Source organism: Poecilia reticulata, linkage group LG12 (assembly GCF_000633615.1).
Source record: "Poecilia reticulata strain Guanapo linkage group LG12, Guppy_female_1.0+MT, whole genome shotgun sequence".
NCBI lineage: Eukaryota > Metazoa > Chordata > Actinopteri > Cyprinodontiformes > Poeciliidae > Poecilia > Poecilia reticulata.
In genome coordinates this window covers 2,312,013-2,337,881 of record NC_024342.1, presented here as the reverse complement: position 1 = coordinate 2,337,881, position 25,869 = coordinate 2,312,013, and the positions used below count along the sequence as shown (strand labels likewise).

The 25,869-nt window shown below is 40.1% G+C and overlaps 1 protein-coding gene across 1 annotated transcript in view; it reads right to left on the bottom strand.

Moving 5' to 3' along the window:
* The window catches only part of sez6l (seizure related 6 homolog (mouse)-like), a 62,370-nt gene extending 38,940 nt beyond the window's left edge, over nucleotides 1–23,430 (bottom strand). Inside the window, exon 1 of the mRNA XM_008423199.2 lies at nucleotides 23,075–23,430. Coding sequence (XP_008421421.2) covers nucleotides 23,075–23,165 — 91 coding nt within the window. The 5' untranslated portion in view covers nucleotides 23,166–23,430. The remainder of the gene's footprint in view (nucleotides 1–23,074) is intronic.
* Between the last annotated feature and the right edge of the window lie 2,439 nt (nucleotides 23,431–25,869).

The window sequence follows — 25,869 nt, the reverse complement described above, 5'->3', positions numbered from 1 at the left end:
CACACACACACACACACACACACACACACACACACACACCCCAGTCAATGTTATCTTTAAATTGTTGCTTGAATTGCAGAGTGGGTCAGCGGGTGAAATGACCTGAAACTGAAAGCAGAGCAGCGATCGAACCGACCGCTGAGCAGCACGCATGCATGCAGCTCCCTCTGACAGGCCGAACCTGCAGCCTCAGACACAACACACACACACACCCCCACACACACCCACACACGCATACACACTGCACACAAGCTCATTAGCAGCGCTGTTGTTTCAGCTTGTTGTGTATGCAAAAAAATGTCACACCCATAAAGCCTCATTAAAGTTAATGATCCTCTCAAGTTCGGATGAACATTTTGAAAAGTTCCCAGCATCAAAGTAAAAAGATAATGACTCTTAATATCTGGTGCTTGTAAGGTTGAGGTATGAGTTTATGAACCATACGTCTTACAGATGATAATGAGAATCAGTAGAGAGTTTTAACAAAAGTCAGGTTATTTTATCTGAAAGATGAAAACATGGTTTAAAGGGTGGAAAAACACATTTTATTATCTGAAGATGCAAAAAAGACAAAAACTCTTAGTTTTCTTTTAAATGAACTACATCATGTATCAGTCTCTGAAAATGGAGAAAAAAGAGTTTATTCAGTTCCTTTAGTTAACAGACATAACAAAAGTCATCAGTAAAACAAATTCTCCACATCGGAATGCTACATTTCTTTGACATATTCAGAAACAGTGACTACATGAAAATATGCACCATTATTAACATTAATAGATTAGTTTTGTTTACTTGCATTACTTTGTATTACTTACTGCAGCTAAAATAAAAATACTGAACATCAAAAATACAATATTTTCAACAGCATATTTATGTTGATATGGATTCATAAACTTCATCTGTTCAGTTATTTTTTATCATCATTGATCACCCATAATTAGTTCTATAAAATACATTAGTGGATAAATACTGGTTATTTGGCTGCTAAGTTTCACTTATAACTTTTTTTTTTACAATAATTGTACAAGGTTTACATTTATTGTGAAAAAATAAATGTAGATTTATTTACATTTATTATTAATGTAAATAAATAATAAAGGCATTTATTATTATTGAATATATACTGGATATTTGGGTGTTTAATTTCAGTTACACCTTTTTTTTTTTACAATAAATGTATAAATTTATGCTGTTTACGAGCAGCCTGTTTCACACAGTGTGATGGGTTGCCAGTTGGACTTTTGTTTAAGGTTCGTTTTCACTGAACTGGTTGCTTGTTTCTCTCACAGGATCTGGCAACATTACCTCAACTACTTAAAGATCAAAAAGGAAGAAAATGGACGAGAGGAAAAAGACCAAAAGGAGAAGGTAGAAAACGGAGCATCTCGTTACTATAAAGTACAGTTGCTATTGCATAATAATCTCCTCAGGGTTTTGTCACGCCATGCAGAAAAAAGAACATTTTCCAGTGCTGTCAGTTTTGACTCAAAGCTTTCAGGTGTCTCGCATGCAGCCTTATAAAGCACATAGCCACATTTTGATAGGAACATTCCAGACCTTCACAGGTTCTGTGGTGATAACCACTCTAAGGCGATGTAAAGCAACTGCTGAAGGGAAATCTGCCCCCACACAGAGAAAGCATCTGCACTCCATTAATTCAACAGTGACATATGGAGCGAGGGGAGGAAATCATGACGCTGTATTAGGTCCACTGTAAATAAAAAACAAAAGGTGGAGTAAATTTACACCAAGGACTCTCGAGAATTTTCTGGAGTTTGAAAAGTCGAAAATTCGTTAGAAAAAACCTCCCTAAAGTTTGAGATTAACCTCAGAAAATTCAAGAAAAAAAAGGAAATTTCTGAGTTTGAAAAGTTTGACACAGCAATCAGTTACATTTTGAGAAGTTATCAAGTCAGTTCCAGTAACGATCATGCCAACTAAAGCAGCCAGATTTAGAAAAAATGACCAGAAGACTCCAAAGAACATCATCAGTCATTCACCCTTTCACACACACACGCAAACACACTCACACACAGATGGTGCTATATCACATTGTGTACACAGCTGGAGCTCTTTAAGAGTATTCTATATTTTAGTTCCATCCCAGGAGTCATGTTAACCTAACATGACAAAAAAATCCACATTTGTAGATAGAAAACGGAACAAAAAGGAGGAATATATTTCTGCAGAAAACAAATCTAAGAAATTTTCTGGTTTCAAAAGTCAAAATGTTTTTACTTATGAAATTCAGAAAATTCCAACTTTTTTCCTTGTAATTAATTAATTAATTTCTAAAAAAAAAAAAAAAAATTAAGTTTTATTTTTTCTGAGAATTTTTTTTGACTTTTCAAGCTTATAAATTTCCAAGATTCTTCTAAAACAATTCTGAGAATAATCTCAGAATTTCTGAGTTTTTTGATGGAAATTTACCCGTTGTAGGAAACAGCTGATACAGTCCATGGTTGACACTCAGCAACACTGTCTGTCTGAATAAAAAGGCTAGCCCGGTCATTAAGGTTAATGTACACTAATGTTAACTAAACTGATAGAAAAATGCCTCTGTGTGTGTGTGCGTGTGTGTGTGTGCGTGTGTGTGTGTGTGTGTGTGTGTGTGTGTGTGTGTGTGTGTGTTTGCAGCAGGTGCCTCAGCATCCAGCCATGAGCAGATGACCTCATCCATGGTTTCGTTCTGTGGTGCAGCTGTGCTCACTTCACTCCACTCCAATCCACATATTCATCTTAGATACTAACATATATAAAACTATATAAAACAGCACCTGTGACTCTTTCTTCTTTTCTGGCTCTGAGAAGACACCTCTGTGTTTCTCCCTCTCGACCAAGCAGAGTGTAAGAATAATCAACAATGCATTACTTTGCTCAACCATGTAATGGATTGTAGCGCAACACTGGAGTTTAACACTGGGTAAGTCTGTTTCTCTTTTGCTTTGATATTGCTCAACATTTTTCTGCTGTATGGATGGATGTCCAGCCAAAAATATCACCTAGGAGACAACCACTCTTGTTAGAAAGGGGTCAAAATAGGAAGAGCAGAGGCTAAGGATTCCCTTCAGTTCCCTGAATGAGTCACGCTCCCAATATACAGCATATTACACTTTCTTTTCCTGGTGTCTTTCATTAAACTTTCCCTTTTTTTGTTCTTCCTCATCTTTCAAAGCCTGAGCCAAAGTCGAACCTTAAAGCTACAGATTGTTACTTTTATAACAAATACATTTTTTACATACTGCTAAAATTAACATTTTGTTGTGAGAGCATACAAGTTTTAGTTCCACTGCCCTCTTCCAATTCTCCCAGTACTAACTGTAAAAACACACCAGTTAGAAACAACTGAGTGGTGTATTTCTGTCCAGATGGAACTGATTGGTTGTGTTGAAACTGAAATCTGGGTCTCAATGGGGTTTTAACAGGTTAAATAAAGGAAGTTAAAATAAAACAACCAATCAGAACCAGGAGGAGTGTCTTAGTGCTGTCAATCACCCTCATGCTCATCCCTCCCCCTTTGCTCTCTAAGCTATAGCTGGCTCACCACAACATAGCCTGCCATGAATGCTAAAGCTAGTTAGCATAGCCATCAAAGTCGGTGGATAAACAGTTTTCCTGTAACAGTAAGTTGTTTCTCTGCCATTAGCACATTGAGCAGCGCATAAATGAGGATGATTGACAGCATTAAGTCCCTCCTCCTGTCTCTGATTGGTTGTTTCTGACCAAGCGGTGCATTTCTGTAGATGGCAATAGAACCACAGGGAGGAGTCAGATGAGTTCTACTGTCAGAAAATAGAGACAGTTTTAACAAATATGTATTAAAAAAATTGTTTATAGAAGTGACATATTCCAGCTTTAGAGGAATACATGAATGTTCTCAGAGCGGTGAGCATATCTACTCCATGGAACTAGCTCACCGACTGAAATGCTTCTATTAGTTAATGTTAAGATCAGCAACAAATCAAATCACCATCACAGAGTCATGGAGCTCCTGCCCACTCATGTTAACCCACATGTGTAATTGCACACATTTATATTAATCTTTTTCGTATATAGCAGTTAAGCTCGTTCAGTGTATAATTACCTCTCCTTGCTCTCATTAACCTTTGCTGCGGCAGCAGCAGCAGATAGAAGCGTACTTATCTACTGCTCATGTAGCAATATGAAGATTAAACTGAGCCAAAAAGAGAAGAACAGTCAGGTTTTACACTGAGCAACAGATTCTCCTCAGGACATCAAACTGATTCTTTCATAGCTCCAACTCATCTATAAATATGTTAATTCCAGTCCAATCCAAATACTTTGCACAGCTACATTTTATTGCTACTCCATTTAGACCTGTTAACTGAGCATTTTTAGTCCAGAAAATCTATGATATATTATATGTATATATATATCATATCATAGATACAGTATATATTTAGAGTCCTGATTAGTTGGCATTAAGTGATCAGCAGTTACAGCTTTTCAATCACATGTAGAAATTATCAGATATGGACAGTGTCTGACTTTATAACTCTGTCACTTATTAAAGCTGCAGTATGTAACTTTTTTAAAAATATATATATTTTTACATATTTGTTGGAATTGTCACTACATTGTGACAAATTGATGTGTATTAAACACAGATAATCTGTATTAAAAAAAAAAAAGTCAAACTATGCTCTCTCCCAGTGGTAACCAGAAACAACCAATGAGAGCCAGGAGGCGGGTCTTAGCAAAGCAGCTTCTCCTGTCATGAAGGCTAGCGCCAGTTAGCATGGTCTTTAATTTCTAGCTATGTGCTGAGCTACGCTGGTCTTTCACAATGCACTTCCACTCCAATTAATGGAGTGGAAGAAAGGGGATAAGTAGAGTCTTCAGTCAGAAGCTTCTTTAGGAGTTGTAATACAGACCGCTACAGCCATCAGCATCAACAATATAAACTAACACATGTAATTTCCCTTTTGAACTAATTACGTATTTTTGAACAGAATCAAATTGGGTTGAATTGTATATTTTGATATCTGAGTGAACTTCTGTGAAAATGACATCTAAAGAAATTAATCCTGATATGATAAATGTAAATCTTCAACAGTTTAGTTTGTGGACTTGCAACGACCAAATTCAGAGGGATATTTGATATTCCAGGTAAACACTAGCACCTTCTGGACTGATTCATGTTTCACAATATATGTCATAACAATACTATGATCCTTTTATTTTATTCACCAATTGGTGCATACAAAACAAAACAAAGAACAAAAATTTTACATATGTGGGTTAGGATACTTCTTTTAGGATGTTTATTTTTCCTTCTTTTCTAATAGGAATATTAGAATATACAAAATCTGTGCAACCTTGGAGTAATTAAAACAAGGAATTGTAGATGTTGGAAAGAGACAAAAATAAAACAAACCAGAACAAAGAATAACAGTTCAACAGCAGCTAACAGTGTTTGGTTTGCAGTAACAGATGAGGCTGTAGGAAGGAACATACAGGCGGTCGCGCGTTCCAAACTGCAGCGGCTTTGGGACGGCAAGTGTCTTCTCATGCGAAAATATTTAATCCTCGTGAGGATTAAACGTCCTCGAAAAGAAAGCGAAGAGAGAGGCAAGTACGGCACAGCCGGAATATGTCTCCTTCTCTTCAGGGCACTTCAGATTTGGATGTGGGGTTTAGGGCTGAGATTAGAGCGGGATTAGGTGGAAATGTCAGAGAGGGAACGCTTAGGGAATGAATACAGTCAATGAAATTCTTGACAAGCACGCGGCGGGAATACAAACCTATGTGTGGAAGTGTGTCTGCGGTGAAGTGTTTGGCGGGCACTCTGCTCAGTGAAAACACTGCTGTTTGAGTATGCCTGCAGACAGAAGTCATTGAAACCCTCCTCACACGCTGTGTCTTCAGAGAGCGGCCACACAAGCAGACTGCGTGTGTGAGTGTGCATCTGTCGATGTTGTGGGGACCATTGCTTGTTATGGGGACAAATCCTGGTCCCCATGAGGAGAAATGCTGTTCTTGGGTTAGGGGTTAGGTATGTGATGGTACGGGTTAGGCTGTAAATGAATGGAAGTCAATGTGAAGTCCCCACAAGACACAAAAAGACGACTGTGTATGCTGTGTGTGGTTTGGGGAGAGGGGGTGCGGGTTGGGGGCGCTGGAGATCGTAAGGGTGGGGGGGTGTTAGTGAAGCAGACTACCTCTCTGCACTGCTCTCTGGTTCTATTGGCTAAAAATATACCATTCGGGCATTACGTTACGGCTAATCACCATGGTTATTATAATTAGCTAAAACAACTTAAATAGAAACTGAAATTAAGGATACACTTTTGTTAACTGAAACAAATAAAAATGACAATTAATGGGGAAAAACTATAACTGTATCTTACATTTATAAGACTAAAACATAATGAAAATATAGATATTTGTTTCCTACTTTGTTTTCATATTTATGAATATATTTATTAGCTTTGTGAACTGATGTGAAATAGATTTTTCCCCAGTTTACATCAACTGTCAATACATTACAGTTCTCCATACTTTCCCTGGTGGCGCTAACGCTAGTCCACAAAATGGCGATAAGTTGGGAGTAAACTCCATTCAGCTGTTGTTGAACAATAATTGAATAAATTTTTTTGATCATATATTCTGTTGAGTATTCACTAACCAATCCATGTATACAGAACTTTCTTTTTGAATTCTGCACCTAAAAATTCAGATTCTCCAGCCTGACAACAATCTAATTGTTGCGTACTGCAGGTAGAATACTGACTGCTCATAAGTACTCCACACAACAAAAATAGATAAAAGAACCTTCACAGCCCTTTCAACTGCACTATTTAGTAGTAAAGTCAAGGAAAGCATTTCAGTTTAGTGCTACATCAGTAGACCTGATTCAACCAGCAGCTTTTGTTAACAGAAGAAATATTAATATTATTAATAATATTTCTTCGTCCCAGATTTATTAAAATAATTCTTCCTCGGTTGACATTTGAACTAATCCTGTTTTAATTCACTTGTCAGTTGAACACGGAACATGCTGGTATTTACAGGGACCAGCGTGTAAAACATTTGCGTCTGAGCGGTTTGTGATGCCTTCACCAGCCTATTGATCCACAGTAATGAGTTCCCATTTTGTTGATTGCCTCATAAGCTAAATGTCAAGTTAAAGGATGCGTCTGGTGGCGCCACACAAAACAACGTGGATGCTTCAATACTGCTCGACCTTCAGCAGAGCAACCAGTGCTCATCAGGGCCAGAAACCTCCAGAAAATCACTGGAAACTGCTCACAAATACTACTATTAATGTCGCCATCTAAAACCAGCGATCATAAGCTGCTATGTGAATATCGATATTTCACATTTGACCAAAGTTGATGAAAAGCTGAGATGGAAACTGACAAGTGATGCTGACATGAGGCTGAGAGCAACATGAGAGAAGCTGCAGCAACGCTGCTTCCATCCTAGATATTTCTATAAATCTCATGTATTTTCCATAAATCTAGATTAAGAAGTAAAGTGGAAATAAACAATAATTTTCTCCCAAAGAAAACCAACGAATATCTCTCTAAGTTTAATAGAAAGTGTGTTTGTTTGCCAGTTGAATTTTGCAAGTTAAATATCAAACATGTGGATAAGAATTTGAGATGATTTATCAGTCATTAGGGTGTGTGTGTGTGTATACACCTGTAAATATGATCACTGTCACACAGATAGAGTAGAAATGTGTGTGTGTGTGTGTGTGTGTGTGTGTGTGTGTGTGTGTGTGTGTGTGTGTGTGTGTGTGTCTGACGCCCTGTCACAGTTATGTGGGCTCTGTGCTTTTAATTCATGAATAAATAAAGAGCTGCTCTGGATTTCCTTACCAGCCGCATGAAACGTGAAAGAAAGCCGAACTGAGAGGGGTCAGAGAAGAATGGAGGAAAGCTTTTAGGGTGAACCTCGCCGTGGTCATGACCCAGATGTCAACAAGAAGAACATCTAGTTATAAATAATGAAGCAAAAGAGAAACACCAACATGCAGGGCGAGAGAGAAACAGATTGATGATGCTCTCAGCGTCAGGAAGCAGCAGATCAAACTGCTTTTCAGTATATTTTATATATCACTGCAGTGGGATTCTTATGAGCTGCCGCTTGTATAGTTGCATAGTAAAACTTTAATAGCAATATTTTTAGTTTATTTAGCTTGTCTTAGAGAAAAAGAATAAAAAAGTCATATTTTCACTGTGTTATTTTCCAAACTAGGCATTTATTTTTTGAGCTAAACATGTAATTTTCAAGCTAAATATTTATTTTCCGAAATATATATTTAACTCTGACTTTAAAATTGACTTGCTAAATAAATATTTAGAAATCAAGTTAAATATTTAGCTTGCTAAATAATTAAGTCCAAGCTAAATATTTAGACAACATGCAAATTGGCATGCTGAAAAGAGGAAGTGGACCATCAAAATAAAAGCTGGGTTTTACTGGAGTTCTATACAAACTCCTGCGACTGGCAACACCTGAATCACTCCAGTCGCAGGAGTTTTTATTTTTAATTTTTTTTTTTTATTGTCAACTAAATATATATTTACTTTGGAACTAAATATTTAGTTAACAAAATATTCAACTTGGATCTAAATGCTTAGGGTGAAAAATAAGATTCAAACATTTAGTTGGGAACTAAATTTATAAAGGTCTGAATAAATATTTACTTTGAAGCTAAACATAAGGTGTAAGGTATAATCATTACTTCTGTTGCACTGATTCTGGTGCTGAAAGCAGATGGATCACAGCTTCCCACCCTTAAAAAGAAGTAGAGACTAGAGCTGAGATTTAGTCTGTGAAAGACAAACGTTACCATTTAGCGTCACACATGCAGGTTTTGCTTTTAAGAGATGTCATGAAACAGGATGTTAAATTTGAGGAGGACTAATGGGATTGGTCAAAAATCACCCGAATGATTGGCCAGAAGAGAAGGAAATACGGGAAGCATTAAGGTGATTGGTCAGATTGGCAGAAAAGTTGCTTTTACTATTATAATTTTAGTTTGTGTCTTTTATTTTGCTTTATGCATATTTTTTGTGTCATTAGGACATTTATTCAGGACATTTATAAGTAGGAACTAATATCCAGGATGTTGATTCTGGATTTTACATCATTTTCAAAACTGATAAAGATCAGATTTAATTTACATTAAAGCCCAAGAATACAACTGCTCAGTCTTGGGAACACTTCCCAGTGAAAGCCTCTGTCTACTGAAATAAAGCCCAGAGATTTTCAAAGGTTTTTCTGCCACCTGACTGAAAAGTAAAGAACTGCGGCACACATTAGTGACTCTTATATCCGACCAACTCACAGTTTATCCTGTCAGGTTCTTCAGAGCTTCAGAATCAATTCCGTTGACATTTAGCATTTTCATCTTTTTGAGCTCATCATGTGTGACAGGTTTCCTCCCTGCCTCATTTCAGCTACGAACACATCCAGAGACTGGATGACCTTGTTTTCTGCTGTTATAAATGTATTTCCTCCGTGGCAGCAGCACATCTAACCGGGGCCCTTCAGAAACTCTTGAAAGTAAATCAGGACTAACCAGCCAACCTCGGGGCTGCCTGGCTGGCTTTAAAGTCACAGAAAACACGCTCTGCTCTGATGTTACGCTGCGCATTCTACTCACTCAACCATCTGGTCCAATCAACAGCTCGCTGTGTGGATGTGTAGATCAAACAAAAGATGGCTCCCACTCTTCGTTAAGCGCAGTCTCCTGAGAAACGTTTAGCATATTTGCTGTTTGCCCAGAAGTTCTTTTAAAGTCACTTGTTTTGGAACGAGGTGCTGTCACTACGACGGCGTATTAGAGACAGAAGAAATAAATAACACTTCTGCCAAAAAAAACTCTGAAATTTTGAGATAAATCTCAGAAATCTTCTAGAATAAAAGGAGTAAATTCCAGATAATATCCAAAAGTCAGATTTTTTTCTTGCCCAACTCAGACACTTCCAAGTTTTTCCATAGAAAATTTCGGATTTTTTTTACTTTTCAAGCACAGAAATATCCTTGTTTTTTCTAGAACATTTATGAAAGTAATCTCAAATTTTCTTAGTGTTTTTGGCAGAAATGTACTTCTTTAATCTACAATGTCCCTAATACACTATGTGTGTAGTAACGATGATGCGTCATTCATGCCAAAAAGCTGAAAGAGGGACAGTTGATACAGTTGAAACCAGAAGTTTACATACACCAAAGGAAGACAAAGGCACATTTTTTCTCACTGTCCGGAGTTAAATCAAACCAAACTTGTCTTGTTTCAGGTCAGAATTACCAAAATAATCAAAACAAACCCCAAAATGCCTTATATACTTATGAGAGGACATGTGTTGGCTACACATCGGTGGCTTTAGATTTAGTCTCCGAGTTGACGAGTCAGAAATATTCCACAAAGAATACAGGCATATCAAATCGCTGTCTGGATATTAATGGTTCTGAAAAAGCCATTTCATATAACTACTGGTCGAATGCAGTGTCAATCAAAATGGGGGGCTCTAGGCTGCCCAATAAAAGTGTCATAATGGACACTGGCAGAGGTTAAACCCTTAAATCTCAGCCCCGGAAAATACAATGGAAAAACGGCCTGTGGGCATTCTGGTGCAGATTAAGAGGTTAAATGGTGAAATAATGAGAAGGAATATGTCACAGATTTAAAACCAGAAGTTCACATATAGAATGATTATCTCTTTAAAACAACAGATTGCCAAATTGTGGCATGGGGGCCGTTGGTGGCCCTTGGACTGAGTTTGAGCTAATTGCTGCTGTCTGAAGGAGCTGAGAGGCATAGAGGATGGCTGCTCTGTGAGCTTGGAACCTGCAGCTCAGAGGAGGAGCTTCGTCCCCAAAGGCAGAGCTAGGTCCACCAAGGCATTTTGCCCAGCTGAATGGTTACCATAGAGATTAAAGGATTTCTCAAACAGGCATGAAAGAATCAAGGCAACACTCCACGTATGTTTTTGATGAGGGAATAACATTATAACACAATGAAAAGTTAATTTTACATGATACTGCCCCTTTAGCAAAAAACTCTAAAAACGTTGGTGGATATAACGGCTACAAAAGTATTCAGACCACTTAAACATTTTCCCATTTTGCCATATTTTGATCACAAACATTAAATATTAGTGTTATAGGAAGGAGGCGTTCCAACCAGAAAGGCTTTGGAGCTCATGACCAAAGATTCATCTACGAAATACAAATGGAAACATTTAAAAAGCTGTTTAGCAATTTCAAGAAAACTTGTAATGTTGCAATGCCAGTAAAGATTCTTTAATTGACCATTGGGAAGGATACAAATACTTTCTGACATTCTATTTTTAAAGAAATAAAAAAACATATATAAGTGAAATTACTTGAGCATCAAAGTGCTTTATGAAAAAAATGGACAATTCTGATTGAAAGCCCCACTTTTCCTCCTGTTCCCCAGAATCTACCTCACTGACATGAGCTTGCCCTCAGAGTCATGGGGCAAAAACATATTTCACATTTTCTAAAGATCACCTGTCAAACACAAACCAAAGCTTTTTGCTGGGTTCTTCTATGTAACTGCAACAGTTTCTTAATCTGACATAAACAACATTCCACTACGGCAGAGCCTGAGTGGCAGCCGTCATCCTGCTGGGGGGATTCAGCTCTCTCTCTCTCTCCATCACACTTAATATTCATCTCCGTCGCGAAACATTTGGACCAAAAATTTTCAAATGCACCACAGGGCTTTGGTTTTTGTGAGAACCCATGCACTCCCCCAGACCCTTGTGACAGGAATCAATCAATCAAACGCCGAAGCGTCCAGCCTCCCCAGCATGTCTGAAGCGTGGAGCCCAGGCTGAGGCCGGCCGGCAGAAAACCACACACACTCCATCTTCGTTCCACGCTGCTCCTTTCGGCTCCATCAGGGGTACAAACGTACCGACTCGACGGCGTGACAGGCGCGGCTATCAGCGTCTCTGCCAGCGCCGAGGATTATCACACACACAGACACAGTTTGTGGAAAGCTTCCAGAGCTTCTCCAGCTCCGTCCTGGTATCAGAGGCAGATGGGTAGCGGTGGCTTAGTGTGAGCTTTGAAGCAAACGGGAACTGAAATATTAACCTTTTCTTAAAAAGGCTTGGCGTCTGACACACTTGATTGTGCCTTCGTGCTGTGAAGGACTTCATAAGATGATGTGTTTGTGTGCCAGCCAGACAAATGACCGCAGGCTGCGGTTTGGACTCTCTCTCTTTATCGGCCGTAGAGTGGCGTTCAAGTCCATCGCCTCTGTAGAGCAAGAAACATTTATGGTTTCCCATAAACTCCTTTATTTGCTGTGTTCTCCTTCCCACATAGCTCATAATAAAACACACAACTCCAATTTTTAAAAAATTAAAAAATCAAACAAAATTAATAAATGGGTAACCAGTTCTCAACAAGAATAAGGCAAAATAGGATTTATTTCAGCTCCATGCCTTCAGCTTGTTACAGATCTGACAAGTAACGAGTCTTACATAGAGATCTGAGGGCATCTAAGCCAACCAGAGACAAGCTGGCCAATCATCCCCAAGGACAGAGACATCCATGACCAACAGCACAATCTCTAGCCACGTTTCCATTGAACTTAAAGTGGCGCAATTTGACATTTCAAAAACAAATTTGCTTAATAGAAATGCACCAATTAAAAAAGAAAAACTTTGTTTTTCGATACAAAGTTTTGGGGCTAGGATGAGTCAGGTTTTTTTTTTTTTTTTCAGTATCAAAATGAGTGTATTCCGCAAAACTGCAATAGAAACACTTCTTTCACATCCCACCAGTCATGTGACCAACAACAGGATGTTACCACTGGTGGAGATGACAAAGAGACTGACAGGAAGTGGTAGGAGAATGATGGTTTGGCGTGTTTTTTAACAACTTGTCACATGAGCAAGCTACTCACGTGTGATTTTAATTGCATTTGTTTTATAATGTTTTCCACATTTTTTCACATTGTTACAAAGTTCAGCAATTTCAGGGAACTTTCACAATTTCACTGCAATTGTGAAATTGTGTTTTTTTCGACTTTGGTCAAATATCAAAGTCTTGCATACATTTGCAACAGAAACGCAAACATTTACAAGCAAACAACAATATACAGCAATCTATGAAATTCAGGCACTTATAACTGCATAAAGACACAAAAGTCAAAAGAAAACGGTTTAATACCAAACCTCATTAAGTCCTTCAGATCTCAAAAAGCAGTGGTATCACTCATCAAAATGTCTGTTTCAAGATACCAGTTGTGAGTGTCTGAATTAAACATTTTATAGTTTAAATAACCAAACCCTTAAATAGCACCTACGGTTTCCAAGCCAGGAGGTGATAGAGTGAGGTAAACACAGACCAGAGATAAACGTACCATCAGAATGGCTTCCTGTGGACAAGAGAGCAGCGACGAGTTTATAGTAGCAAAGATTTATATGAAAATTTGACAGGAAGCGATGGAGAGCAAAAATATTTGTCAGGACACATGAGAGAGAGCAGCAAAGATGAGGAACAACAACAGGAAGAGAAGCCCAGAGCCTGAGAAACCCAGAGCGCTGCTTTGACTGGATCTGTAGTGTCTGAGCTCAAAGTTTCACACTTCAGCCATATAACTGGTAATAACTGGCTGGTTTGTCAACTGCTTATTCAAAATGTAATAAAACAATTTCTCACCAACAGTTTGACACTTTTTTTTGCTGCCATTGTGCTCCTCTATGATAAATTGTCCAAATGTGAAAGAAAAAACAAATATCACATCTCCCACAGCGTCTCTGGAAAACAAGTCTCCTTGCTGTCCGGCTTTCTGTCCCTGGCTGTGGGCGCGAGCGTTCAGCGCCACACAGAGCTGCATGAGCATCACAAAATACGACATTTACATAACAGAGGCATCACAGCTGAGCGGACAGAGAACCAGGGACGAGGTCTTACTACTGGCTCCATCAGCTAATGAGCTATAGAAACGGTGGATATGTTGGAGACAAAGCATGCCACTGTAGTATCTGAAACTTAAAAACTATGGCAACTTCTGTGGTGATTAGACTTAACATTCTATGATATTTCACCAGGTCAGAGGATGAAAAGGTGAATTCATTTAGAGGAAAATCCCATGTTAGGGAAATAATAAAATCATATATCTTTGGCAGCGTAGATAGAGAAAAAAAGAGTAAACACATTGTCTAGATAAGAATTGAAAATCTCCAATTAATCTCAAAATTGAAGATTTTTTCTTGCAAATTTTTGATTTTTCAAACTTGGAAATGTCCAGGTTTTTAATAGAACATTTGTGAGATATGTTTTGGCAGAAATGTACTCCTCCATCTATAATGGCTCCTGTACGCCGTCAGGCATCGCATCGTCGACAACCTTAAAAACCCCGTTACAGTAAATGTAGCTGTTACAAAGTTCAGCAATTTCAGGGAACTTTGAATTAGTAATCCATGACCCAGGTGTAAATAGGTTGGAACACAGAAGTCCATTTCTTTCAGGCGCTGGCCTCGAGTTTGGACAAAGATAAATATTTATTTTTTTGCTGCATACAGAGAGCAGGATGAAAATGGAGGTAAAATAAAAATCTCCAAAACTCACTGATAGAAGACTGCAGCAAACTGGCATCTTTGGGTCACTAAGTCTCTATGACTTAGTGACCCAAGTCATGAAGACTTGGGTCACTAAGTCATGTAGCTGGACACATTTAACAATGTGTCCAGCTACATTGTTAAATGTAGCTGGACATTTAACAATGCCAGAAATAAAAAAATTTAAAAAATTAAAAAAAATGAAAAGCCATTTCTGTCCCACCATCACAATTATATTGATGTGTGAAAACGCCTCATGTCCACTGTGAAGTATGGTAGAAGGTCTGTGATGCTGTGGGTCGGCTTCTCTGCCAAAGGCTCTGGGTGTTTTTGTGGAGAATGTTGAGGAAATAAATTGATTCAATTCAATTTGGAATAATAACAAAAAATGTGGCAAAGTGAAGCACTGTGAATACTTTCCAGATATACTGTATTAATGCTTTATTAACACATGATGACATAATGAAGTCGACGCCTCCTTCAACACTTTGCCCCCGACTGACGAAGGAAACTCTTCCTTCACGTCTTGTCATCACTTCATCCAGTCTCCAGTCATTCGCAGCCTGAATGAAGCTGCTGCTCTACTCACTGACTGGCTCTAAACCTCGATGTCGCTCATTAAACTATATTGTGTTTTATAGAATCGTTTAACTGTTTTGTAGCTCTATTAGTTTTACTTTTATACAAAAGGCAAAGAGCCACAGCAGGTCTATCTGACACCAAGGCACGGGCCAGTTACTGGTTCCAAGGTACATGCAGAGGATTTATATTTAAAATCTGCTTTATAATCAAACATCACCTCGAAATCTACAACAATACAAACTACCAACATGATATATTATCAATAAAGACCATGATTTGTCTCAGCTGTTAGTGCAGTGGGAACACATAACCTGTTAGATGTAAACTTAGCTTGGTTGTTTGAACACATGCAGGAGGCGAATGAAATCTCAGCATCACAGCTATGATCTACAAACTGCTTCCAAAGACAACTACAGTTAACCATGACTACAGGTTAACTGTAGTTAACTTTTCATTGGAATTGCAGTAAAATTCAGACGTCTGTCCTAATGGCTGTTTTAGAACAGAGGCAGCTCAAGGCGAAGGTTTCTGAAACTCAGCAGACATTTAAGAAGCAAATGGCCTTGGCATTCACATCCATGCATGCTACAGAAAATGCAAGATGATACATTTTAGCTCTGTAATCATGATACAGTAGAAACGTGATACCTATCACCTTAGGTACAAATAAGGTGATATTTATTTGTACCTAAGGTACCAATAGGCATCACAATTTAATGTCTATTGGCACCTGAGGTCAGCGTTACACAAGCAGCTGTGACCTAAAACAGACATAAATAAAGTTAAGCTTGAGTTAATTGCTTCTATTGTAGCGAAGTGTCAGCAGCATCTGCGCAATCCGGCAGCCATCCTAGAGAGGATAATCCCAGGCACTGACGCATGCAGCCAGCGCTCCTGCTGAGCGTCAGCCACGCCGCTCACACACACGCGCGCACACGCACGCACGCACACACACACACGCGCGCGCGCACACACACGCACGCACACACACACACACGCGCGCGCGCACACACACGCGCACACACACAGACGGACCCGATAAGCAGAGCTGCTGCTGCACAAAGGTGAGCCGCCAGGGTGGAGACATCCACACCAGGAAGAGCTGCAGACGCTGCTTAAACACCAGAGAGGTTAACTTCAACACCTCAAACCAGGCAGTGAGTAAATCAAGACCCCAACACTCCACCGACCTGCTAGTTACTGGTTCCGACCATATGTCAGCCTGACGAGGCGGCATCCATTACTTTGATCCTAATGAGTGCAGGGACTGAGAGAGAAACATCTAAACACTCATATAGCCGCAGGTAGCTCACACAAAGCACACACACAGGCTGCGTTTCCGTTCAAAACGAGCACGAAACTTTGTCAATATTTCGCTAGTGTGGATTTAGTGGAAAATACCATCAGGATTAACCTTCATTAAATAAGGGACGCAATTATAATCACACGTGAATAAATTGGTTCATGCGATAAGTCATTGAAGTTACTATGAACTATGATCGTCCAACTCCTTCCTTCATGGTTTGCATCAGTGGCAACATCCGGTTGCTGATCTGGTGTTTCCGTTGCAGTTTTGTGAAATAAACCAATTTTGATATGACCAAAAAAAAAAAAAAAAACTCATCCTAACACTGGAGCTTACATACATATGCATTACAAATATATTAAATTATAAATAAAATATTATAGTTCAAAGCCATAAATATTGCAAATGAAGAGCATGATATAACAAGCAAATTGTCATGATCCGTGTTTCTGTGTTTATTTTTGAGTTTTTTGTGTGGTCCTGTTCCCTGTGAGTCTGTCTCTGCGTCTTCCCCGTTGATTGTCTCCCAGGTGTGTCTCGTTGCCTGTGATTACCCTCCCAGTGTATTTAGTCCCACCTGTTGTCCGTGTTCCTCGTCGGATCCTTGTCTACCGTCGTCTACGTACGTCGAATGTCAGTTGTTGCGCTCCAGTAAACTGTTAAGTCCTGGTTAGCTTAGCTCTTGTTTTCAGTCTCAAGTTATCAGTTGCTACCGGTGTTAGCTGTGTGCTACTCTCTGCCGTGCTGCCTGTTCTGGACTGTGGAGCTACCTTTCATTAAGTTCATTATTCTCATTTACATCCTGGGTCTACCTGCGTTCTCTCCTCACCATCACCTACCACCCCACCCTGACACAAATTAAAGCTGGAAAAGAAACAAGTGCATAATCTAAAAATATGAAACACCTGACAGTTTTTTATAATAAGCCCATGTTTTCAATTGGATGTTGTGACTTTGAAAAGATATGGCTTTGTTCAGTTCAGCCTATTCTAGACTCTCCTGTTAGATTCTTAACGCCTGCAGGTCCACAAACCTTCAGAACACAATAGTAATGAAAATATTGCATGCACTAATAAAACATGCAGATCATTTTTAGTTATTAGGCGGAAACCTGACAAACATCAGCGGCAGTCGTTTAAATCTACTCTGCCGCTTTATGCCTCATCTAAAACCACAGCATAAGTTCTTCATTAGGAACACAGAGGCCTGAATGAGCATGCTAATGAGCAGCTTCTGTTCTTGGGGGCTCTGTGGGAAATGAAAGGCTAAAACCCTCTGAGCCCACCTGCAGCAGGACCAGGCGCCTGCTGATTAAAAAGGAGTCAGAACAACTTCCTGATGGTTTCTGTCACAGCTGCCTGCTTTTGTCTTGATAGACCCTTTAGCCATTTTTAACAACAAAAAAAACCCCAATATGGAAATTTATCTCTAAAACCATTTCTTTTTCACTTGTTCTCAGTTAGAATACAGCTTTGCTCATCTGACTTTTAACAATTGTGTGTGTTTTTAAAAGCTTTTCACAGTCTATTTACAATGTTTTCCATTAACACACTCATCCAACCTGCTACTCGGCACAAGTACTCTGCTTCCTGAACCTCAGTCACATCAGACGTGATTTACAGCAGCTGTTCTCGCCTGGTTCTGCTTTCTACAGAAGACATGAGTAGTTTAAGACACCAAAATATTACTTTGGCTTCCACTCTGTGTTAATGCCGACCAAACATCCAAAAATAAAACCGCATCCCACTGCATTTAAGCTGAAAAATGAAAATGTTCAATACGGTGAACTTCAAAATTGAATTATTTACAATGTGTGGGTGACATATTTACAGTTAAGACACTGAGGACAATGGATGCTGGAGGAGAATCGGTTCAACAAACCCTTAATAAAATGTTTGTAGCTACAAAAGCTTCCACTGTGAAATGGTTTTGAAGAGAGCCTACTCTCTTCTGAAACGTACAAATTCAAGTCTTTTCTAGAAAATTTCTGAGAATAGCTTCAAAATTTAAGTTTTTTTTTTAGCAAATTGTTTTACTTTTAAACTCCGAATTTTCCAAGGTTTTCCCTTCTATCTACAGTGGACCTAATACGCTGTCGTAATTTTCAATTGTCCCTTGCTCTTGTCAAGTTTTCAGATGACAGACCAGTGGGATTTTGTTTTAAACTTCTGTTACTTACTGACTCCTGAAGGCCACTTTGTACAGGATTTTATTTAATAAAGGGGGACTCAATACAAATAATTTCCACAGATCCTAATTTGTAAAGAACTTTGAAAATTCACAACTACGAGTCACTACTATGTGTTGTACGTGTGACTTGCTGTGTGCATGAGATCAACACAGCATCAGCAGTGACAGACTGAAGGTTTATGTTTCATATTCTATTCTGTTTTCTTTATTTCCTCCCTCACACCTGCCTTCATGTTTCTTCTACAACTCCGTTTCTTTGCCTCTTTCTGATGCTTACTTGGCACAATATAGTCTCAAAAGTTTGGAGCCTAAGGATCTGGTTGTGTAATAAGGCTCGGGTTAGTCAAGCAGAAGAGACAATCTCCCCTCAGTTCTATTTTTCCTCTCAGCTCACAAGAAACGGGAGGCAGGGTGCGGGGGGGGGGAGATGGAAGATGAGCACAGAGGATGAAGAAGAACCAGAGGAAGGAAGCTGGAGAGCAGAGCGGAGGTGATGAGATGAGAGGAGAATGGCGGATCAGGAGCAGGGTGAGTTTTTGCTTCTTTTTGCTGAAGAGGATGTGCAATAGTTCCAGGGGCAGTCTGGGTCAATAGCACTGCTGCTTGTTGCTGCATGTTGTTGCATGTTGTTGCATGTTGCTGCATGTTGTTGCATGTTGCTGCAAGTTGCTGCATGTTGCTGCAAGTTGCTCTCTGGATCCAAACCGCAGCTAGATCTGCTTTCTCTTCTCCGCTCACCCATCATCAGGCTGCCTTTTCTACGACATTATCGCTCTAACCCTGAGAAATCAGAACAAGCAGCGATCGGGCCCCAACTTTACGCTCATGTCAACAGCGTGCAAGGTTAACACACAAACACACGCACGCACACACACACACACACAGACACGTTCCCTGAACCGGCTGGATGGCATCGGGTCTCTGCTGAAGGAGCTCATTAAGCCCAGACGCCGGCGGTGGGATGAACCCAGCGATGCAGAGCAAGACGCAGGGACTGAGCGCGTGTAGATCGAACCGCCGCGCGCCAACAATGAAGTGGCGTGGATTAACAAGTAGGCCGACGCCTGGCTGAGAAGATATCGATGATTTCTCGGCTGAAACTTTGACACGTTTGTGCATCATCAGGGCACAGAGGCAGCTCCTCCCAGGCCGACATGATTTAAGAGCTCACAGCTTCACAGAGGCCGGTTCACACGGGAGCTTTTGTTCAACGAGGAAATTACTGAAAGGCGCAGGAGAAAAGTTATGACTGATGGCTGTGTGACAGCTCACTCACATGGTGTTGAAATTAAAACTAAAAGAACTGAATGATGACATTCCCTGAAATTGAAAGTTATGAGAATTCATGTTTAATGCAGCTCTGAGCAGAGACACAGAGAACAGACAGACACTGTAGTCCATTTTCCTCTGGACAGGAAGAACGTGCAACTCTGACAGGAAGGCTTTCATGTTAGAACACATTTAGATCAACATAAAAAAGTTTGATGACTTTAACACAATAAGTCCACAAGGTGAATTTGTTTTTTTGTTTTTGTTTCTTTTTTTTAATTGGACATCAAAGCACATCAACTGACTTTAATCAACACTACAAACCTCAAAAATGACAAAACTGACAATTCAGATAGTATAAGTATGTTGACTTGAAAAGTCATGCATTTTGTTACCAACTCAGAGATTTTGAAATAAGGCCATAATTTTTGGTTATCATGTATGCAGTTGACCTCCAGGTTAGAGACAACACCCACACACAAGTAGTTGAAAAATGAATCCTTGACTACTTCTAATAAACACCAAATATACAATAACATGCATTATTAAGGACAGTGGGAAAAAACCTTAATACTACAACAGAACCTAACATCCATATGGTCTTCCTTATATCAGCTGAGGAACAGCCAATTAACACCAAGGAAAATGAAATGAATGGCACACCTGAATTTGCTGCTTTGCAAACATCAGCCAATAGCATGTCAAACACCATCACAGCTACATATATCAGCTTCACAAGCTGCATTTTGTTTCACATAGTTTTGATATGATGTATAAAACAAAATCTGCAAATAGGCTCATCATCCCCAAATAACTTGAAGTGATGTTTCACTGAAAAATAGGTGAATAGTGAACCTCAGTGTAGGTCACAAATGGACATTGTCTGCACCTTGGCCCACCTCTGGCCACCGTGGTAGATAAGGCATGCAAAATTCAACATGAATTCAGCGTTAACCTCTTACGCAAAAATGAATATGCTGCTTGTGTTTAGTTTTTTTTAGATGCAGCTGCTACCACCTTTGTTTGGTTAGCTGCATACACAGCTATTGGCTCATGCCGAAAACGGAGATTAAGAGTTTATAACAATAGATGAACTTCCGTCACCATATGTCATCATCACAATATTTTTTGCACATGTTAATATTGCAAAAAATTGTCTTTGTTTTCAACTGTCATGAATACAATAGAGGTATACCAACAAGATCTCAAGAACCGTCGCAGTGGATAACCACACCTGACGTAGATGATCGTACCAGAGGTCTCAAAGAGTTGCAAGCAACAATATCACAATCCAACAACTGTTTGAGTGTTTCTTCACTGGCATCAGAGGCAGAACGGATCTGTTTGTGGAGAATATGCTGCTGTCCTCAGTAATTACAGCGTCAACCACAATGATCATGCACCACAAATCTTTAATGAGGCTGCAGCAAAAGACTCCTTTGCATAAAACACTTTCTCCATAACTGTGTCACAACCATCATCCCCAACATGCTGTAATCATGTTAGTTGCAGAGCCTGAGTTTGGCTCCAGACCGGAGGAATGCCCCAGTTAGAGATGAAGAAAACTGTATCAAGCGAAGTTATTTTGATCGCCTCAGCTGACCAGGAGGAAATGCTCAGCAGAGCAAACTTTCCTAAGCATTACCATTTCATGCTTTTGTTTGTATTTTTCTTATTGAAATGTTGCATCGAAAAAGGAAAGCTGTGACGTCATGTATCCACCTTCACATCAGCAAGGTAGGATTCCAAAAAGAATTTGCAACCTTTAAAATCCAAAGAAGACAACTTATAATTCTGATGAACATCTGCTGCTGGAAATGCATTGTCAATCTTAAATAACCACTACTTTGTCTTAACCTAAATATGTAATTAAAGAACAGACAAAACATTTATGAAAAGAGGATGAATACATTTTGTTCTGCTGGATGTTGATTTTCAATGGAAAATATACTGAAAACGCTTTTCAATCCAATGACAAGAAAAACTTACATAAAAACATGTTGCTGGTACTATTAGTGACATTCTATTGTGGAAATTCAATGCGTAAAAATATTAGCTGGTTTATACATTTTTCCCATGTTATTAAGAACTAGGTCCAAACAGAGAGCCAAACAAACATCCACCATGTCACTAGCTGCATTTCCATTGATCATAGGATTGTGCAATTTTATTTTTCAGAAATACATTTGATTACCAGAAACGCCAATTTAAAAAAATAAATAAATAATCGTTTTTTGATAAAACAAAATTGTAATGCTATGATGAGGTTGTTTATTGGCCATATAAAAAAAAATGGCTCTTTTCGCAAAACTGCAATGGAAACACATTTTTCGCATCACACCAGTCACATGATCAACAACCGGATGTTGCCACTGGCGCAAACATCGAAGAAGACGACGACAGGAAGTAGGAGGATCGTGGTAAAACATATATATTTTTAATGAATTATCTTTTGAAAACGTATTCACCTGTGATTGTGATTGCGTTTCTTCTGCAAATGTGAAATAGTGTTTTGTTTTGTTTTTCCCAAAATTCGCAGAATTTGTAATAGAGACGCAGCTACAGCTACAGAAGTATTTGGAAAGATTTTCTCTTCGTGGGTATTAAGTTTAACTTCGTTCTTCTATTTTGCTATTTTTCCCTGCTGATGCTCAGTCTGCCAGTCTCACTGCAGCGCCTGTTGACAGGTGATCTCTTCCTCTGCATTCACCCTGCTGCTGCCTGATCGAGGCTCCCACGCACACGAGTGGGTTCCGCTCCGCGCGCACTCCTCGTTTTAAGGGAAGCGTGCGCGCACWTCCCTGGACCGCTCGTGCCAAATAAAAATAAAAATAAAAATCGCTCGGTGATTTGAGCCGCTCTCGCTGTAAATAGCCTGCATTTATTTCAAGACTTCCCAGGGCTGTTTCAGACTACCTCCCCATCCACTCGAAACCTCCCACGATTTGACTCGAAAACAAGCCGGGGATGCCCAGAAAAGAAAAGAAAAAAAAATGCGAGTTGGTGATGCGCCGAGAACTGAACTCAAGCTGCTCTCGATCTGCTTGGACGCAATCCGAGACACAGCTGATGGGAGTTTAAAAACACTGCTACAACAGGATTAAAGAGCAGCATCCGACAATAATAATGAAAAAAGAAAAATCCTTACCTCCTGCTGAGACGCTGCTCCACAGCAGCCAGACCCACAGCACTGCAGGCAAGGTGCCGCGGAGACGGACCGAGCGGGCAGCCGGCGGCATGGCGACAGAAGCCGGTCCGGGGGAAGAGAGAGCGGCGGCGGCGGCGGCGGGGAGACTGTGGGGAAGGAAAAAATAAAACCACGAGCTCCGTGGTGTGTGAGCGGGCTGGTCGGCGGTCAGGTAGAGCCGGTGGCGTCAGAGAAAGTCCGCATGTCAGAGGAGCATCCTCCTGACTGCAAGCAGCGCCTCCTGCTTTCTGCCACCGATCCGTCCTCCTCTGTTGTCCTCTCTCACATTCTCAGTCACAAGCAGCCTCCCTCTCTCCCTACCGCTCACCTCTCTCTCTCTCTCTCTCTCTCTCTTTCTCTCTCTCTTGCTTTCTCACACACACACTGACAGTCACACACAAACACACAATGTGACCCTAATGATAATGAAACTTTGTTTTGGAGAGAGCGGGCGAGCGAGCGTGTGTGTGTGTTTGTGTGTGTCAGGGGTGATGGGCTGCACACTTATATAAGATAGAAAGGGAGGAAAAATTTGCAGGAGGGATGAGGCGATGGATGGGTTGAGTTAGAAGCTTCCTCATGCCGAGCTGGTAATCTGTTTGAGTAGGCTGGTTGTATTTCACTTTGGGAATCCACTGCAACCGCCTCCATATAGACCAGAGCAAGACTGAACACTGCAGGTTAATGAATGCTGACCGCTGGGAAGCCTTCAGAGGAGGCTGCCGCATGGCGGTTAGTATCAAAATTAAAGCTCAGCATCTGGATTTCAAACGAAAAGTACTCACTGCTCACAGTGCAGCAAAGTGCAACTGTGTATTTCTATGGCTGAGTCCCAGTGGTCAAGAGATTTGAGACAAATTTTACATGCAAAAGTATTTGGCATTCTGCTGCAAAGTAAGTTATGTATGCTTTCTGTGTTGCTAAGTAACTATACTTTATGTGAATTTATTGATTAATCATAGCAATAGGAAGAAGAAGAAGAGCAGCAAATATAAAAATGAAAAGTCTATACATCCATCGTCTGTACCCATTTGTCCTTGCAAGGTCGCAGAGGTACGTCAAGGACAAATCACCACGGCAACACAGAGATGCTTAGAATAAACAACCATGCACACACACACGCACACACACGCGCACGCACACACACACACACACACACACAGTCACGCTCAAGGACAATCTGGAGAAACCAATCAATGCAACTGGATTTGTACAGTGTGAGAGCAGGCAGTCACACTTCCTCCACTCTTTCCATCAACACCGGCATCCCACCAGGCTGTGTGTTCAGCCCAGGGCTTTATTCACCCTTTGCAAACTACATCACTTAATCATATCGAGGTGCCAAGACGGATGTTCTAATGCGATATTTGTTGTCTTTCTAATCATACATATATAGTTTCCCCAGGTGAAAGTATATCTGAAGTATGCTAAAAATACACTTGTACCAATTTCAAAATAAGTACTTTAAACACACAAACATAATTGTACCAAAATACACTTTTAATATATTAAATAAAAGTATACTTTAAGTGAACAAAATATGAATGAATATGTATGAATTTTTAAGTGCCTTAATAATCTTTTACTATTTATTAAAATTGCATACAATAAAAAATGGATAATCATGATGTAATTTTTAAGAAAGCACCCAATCAATTTTCAGATGTGTGATGTAAATACCTTATCATCAACGGCATTAGCTCCAGTTCACACTCCAGACCAGATGGTGGCGGTATTGCACACTTTCATTTATTTAAAAAACGCCACAAAGAGAAGAAAATACTTGAACGCAGGGAAAAAACTTGAAATTTGAACAGACGCTGTTCAAATTTATTTGACTTAAAATTGGACAGAGTATTTCAACGCAAAAAAAACCACCCTGAAATATTAGGTGGTTATTTTTACGCTGCTTCAGTGTAGCTACGGTTGAAGTCCAAGAGTTGAGTTGGCTGTTACTTCGCCTTTTCACACTGTGGTTCCACATGTCCTGCACAATTTGTGTTTAAACAAATGAAAGCAGATGTGACAGAAGCCCTGTGAGTTGGAGTGTGGTGTTGCTCACACTGCCCCATCATTTCACACACACTCCTCAGCTCGGCTGGCTGACATTTRCTGTGGCAGAGCAAGCTGGGCATTAACTTCCCCATTCCACCTGGGGCATTTTACACATTACCAGGGTTGTAATAGTTTGGGGTTTTTCAGAATAGTTCAGTTTTATTTCATTGTGACTTTTGTTTGTCCAGTTCCGATAGTTTTAGTGAGTTTTTACAGTGTGTTTGCTAGTTTTTATTCGTTATTATTAGGAAAATATTATCCATCCATCCATCCATTTTCTGCCGCTTATCCGAGGTCGGGTCGCGGGGGCAGCAGCTTCAGAAGAGAGTCCCAGACTTCCCTCTCCTCTGCCACTTCTTCCAGCTCCTCCGAGGGGAATCCCAAGGCGTTCCCAGGCCAGCCGAGAGACACATTCCCTCCAGCGTGTCCTGGGTCTTCCCCGAAGCCTCCTCCCGGTGGGACGTGCCTGAAACACCTCACAGGGGGGCGCCCAGGAGGCATCCTTACCAGATGCCCGAGCCACCTCAACTGGCTCCTCTCGACGTGGAGGAGAAGCAGCTCTACTCTGAGTCCCTCCCGGATGACCGAGCTTCTCACCCTATCTCTAAGGGAGAGCCCAGCCACCCTGCGGAGGAAACCCATTTCGGCCGCTTGTATCCGTGATCTCGTTCTTTCGGTTATGACCCAAAGCTCATGACCAT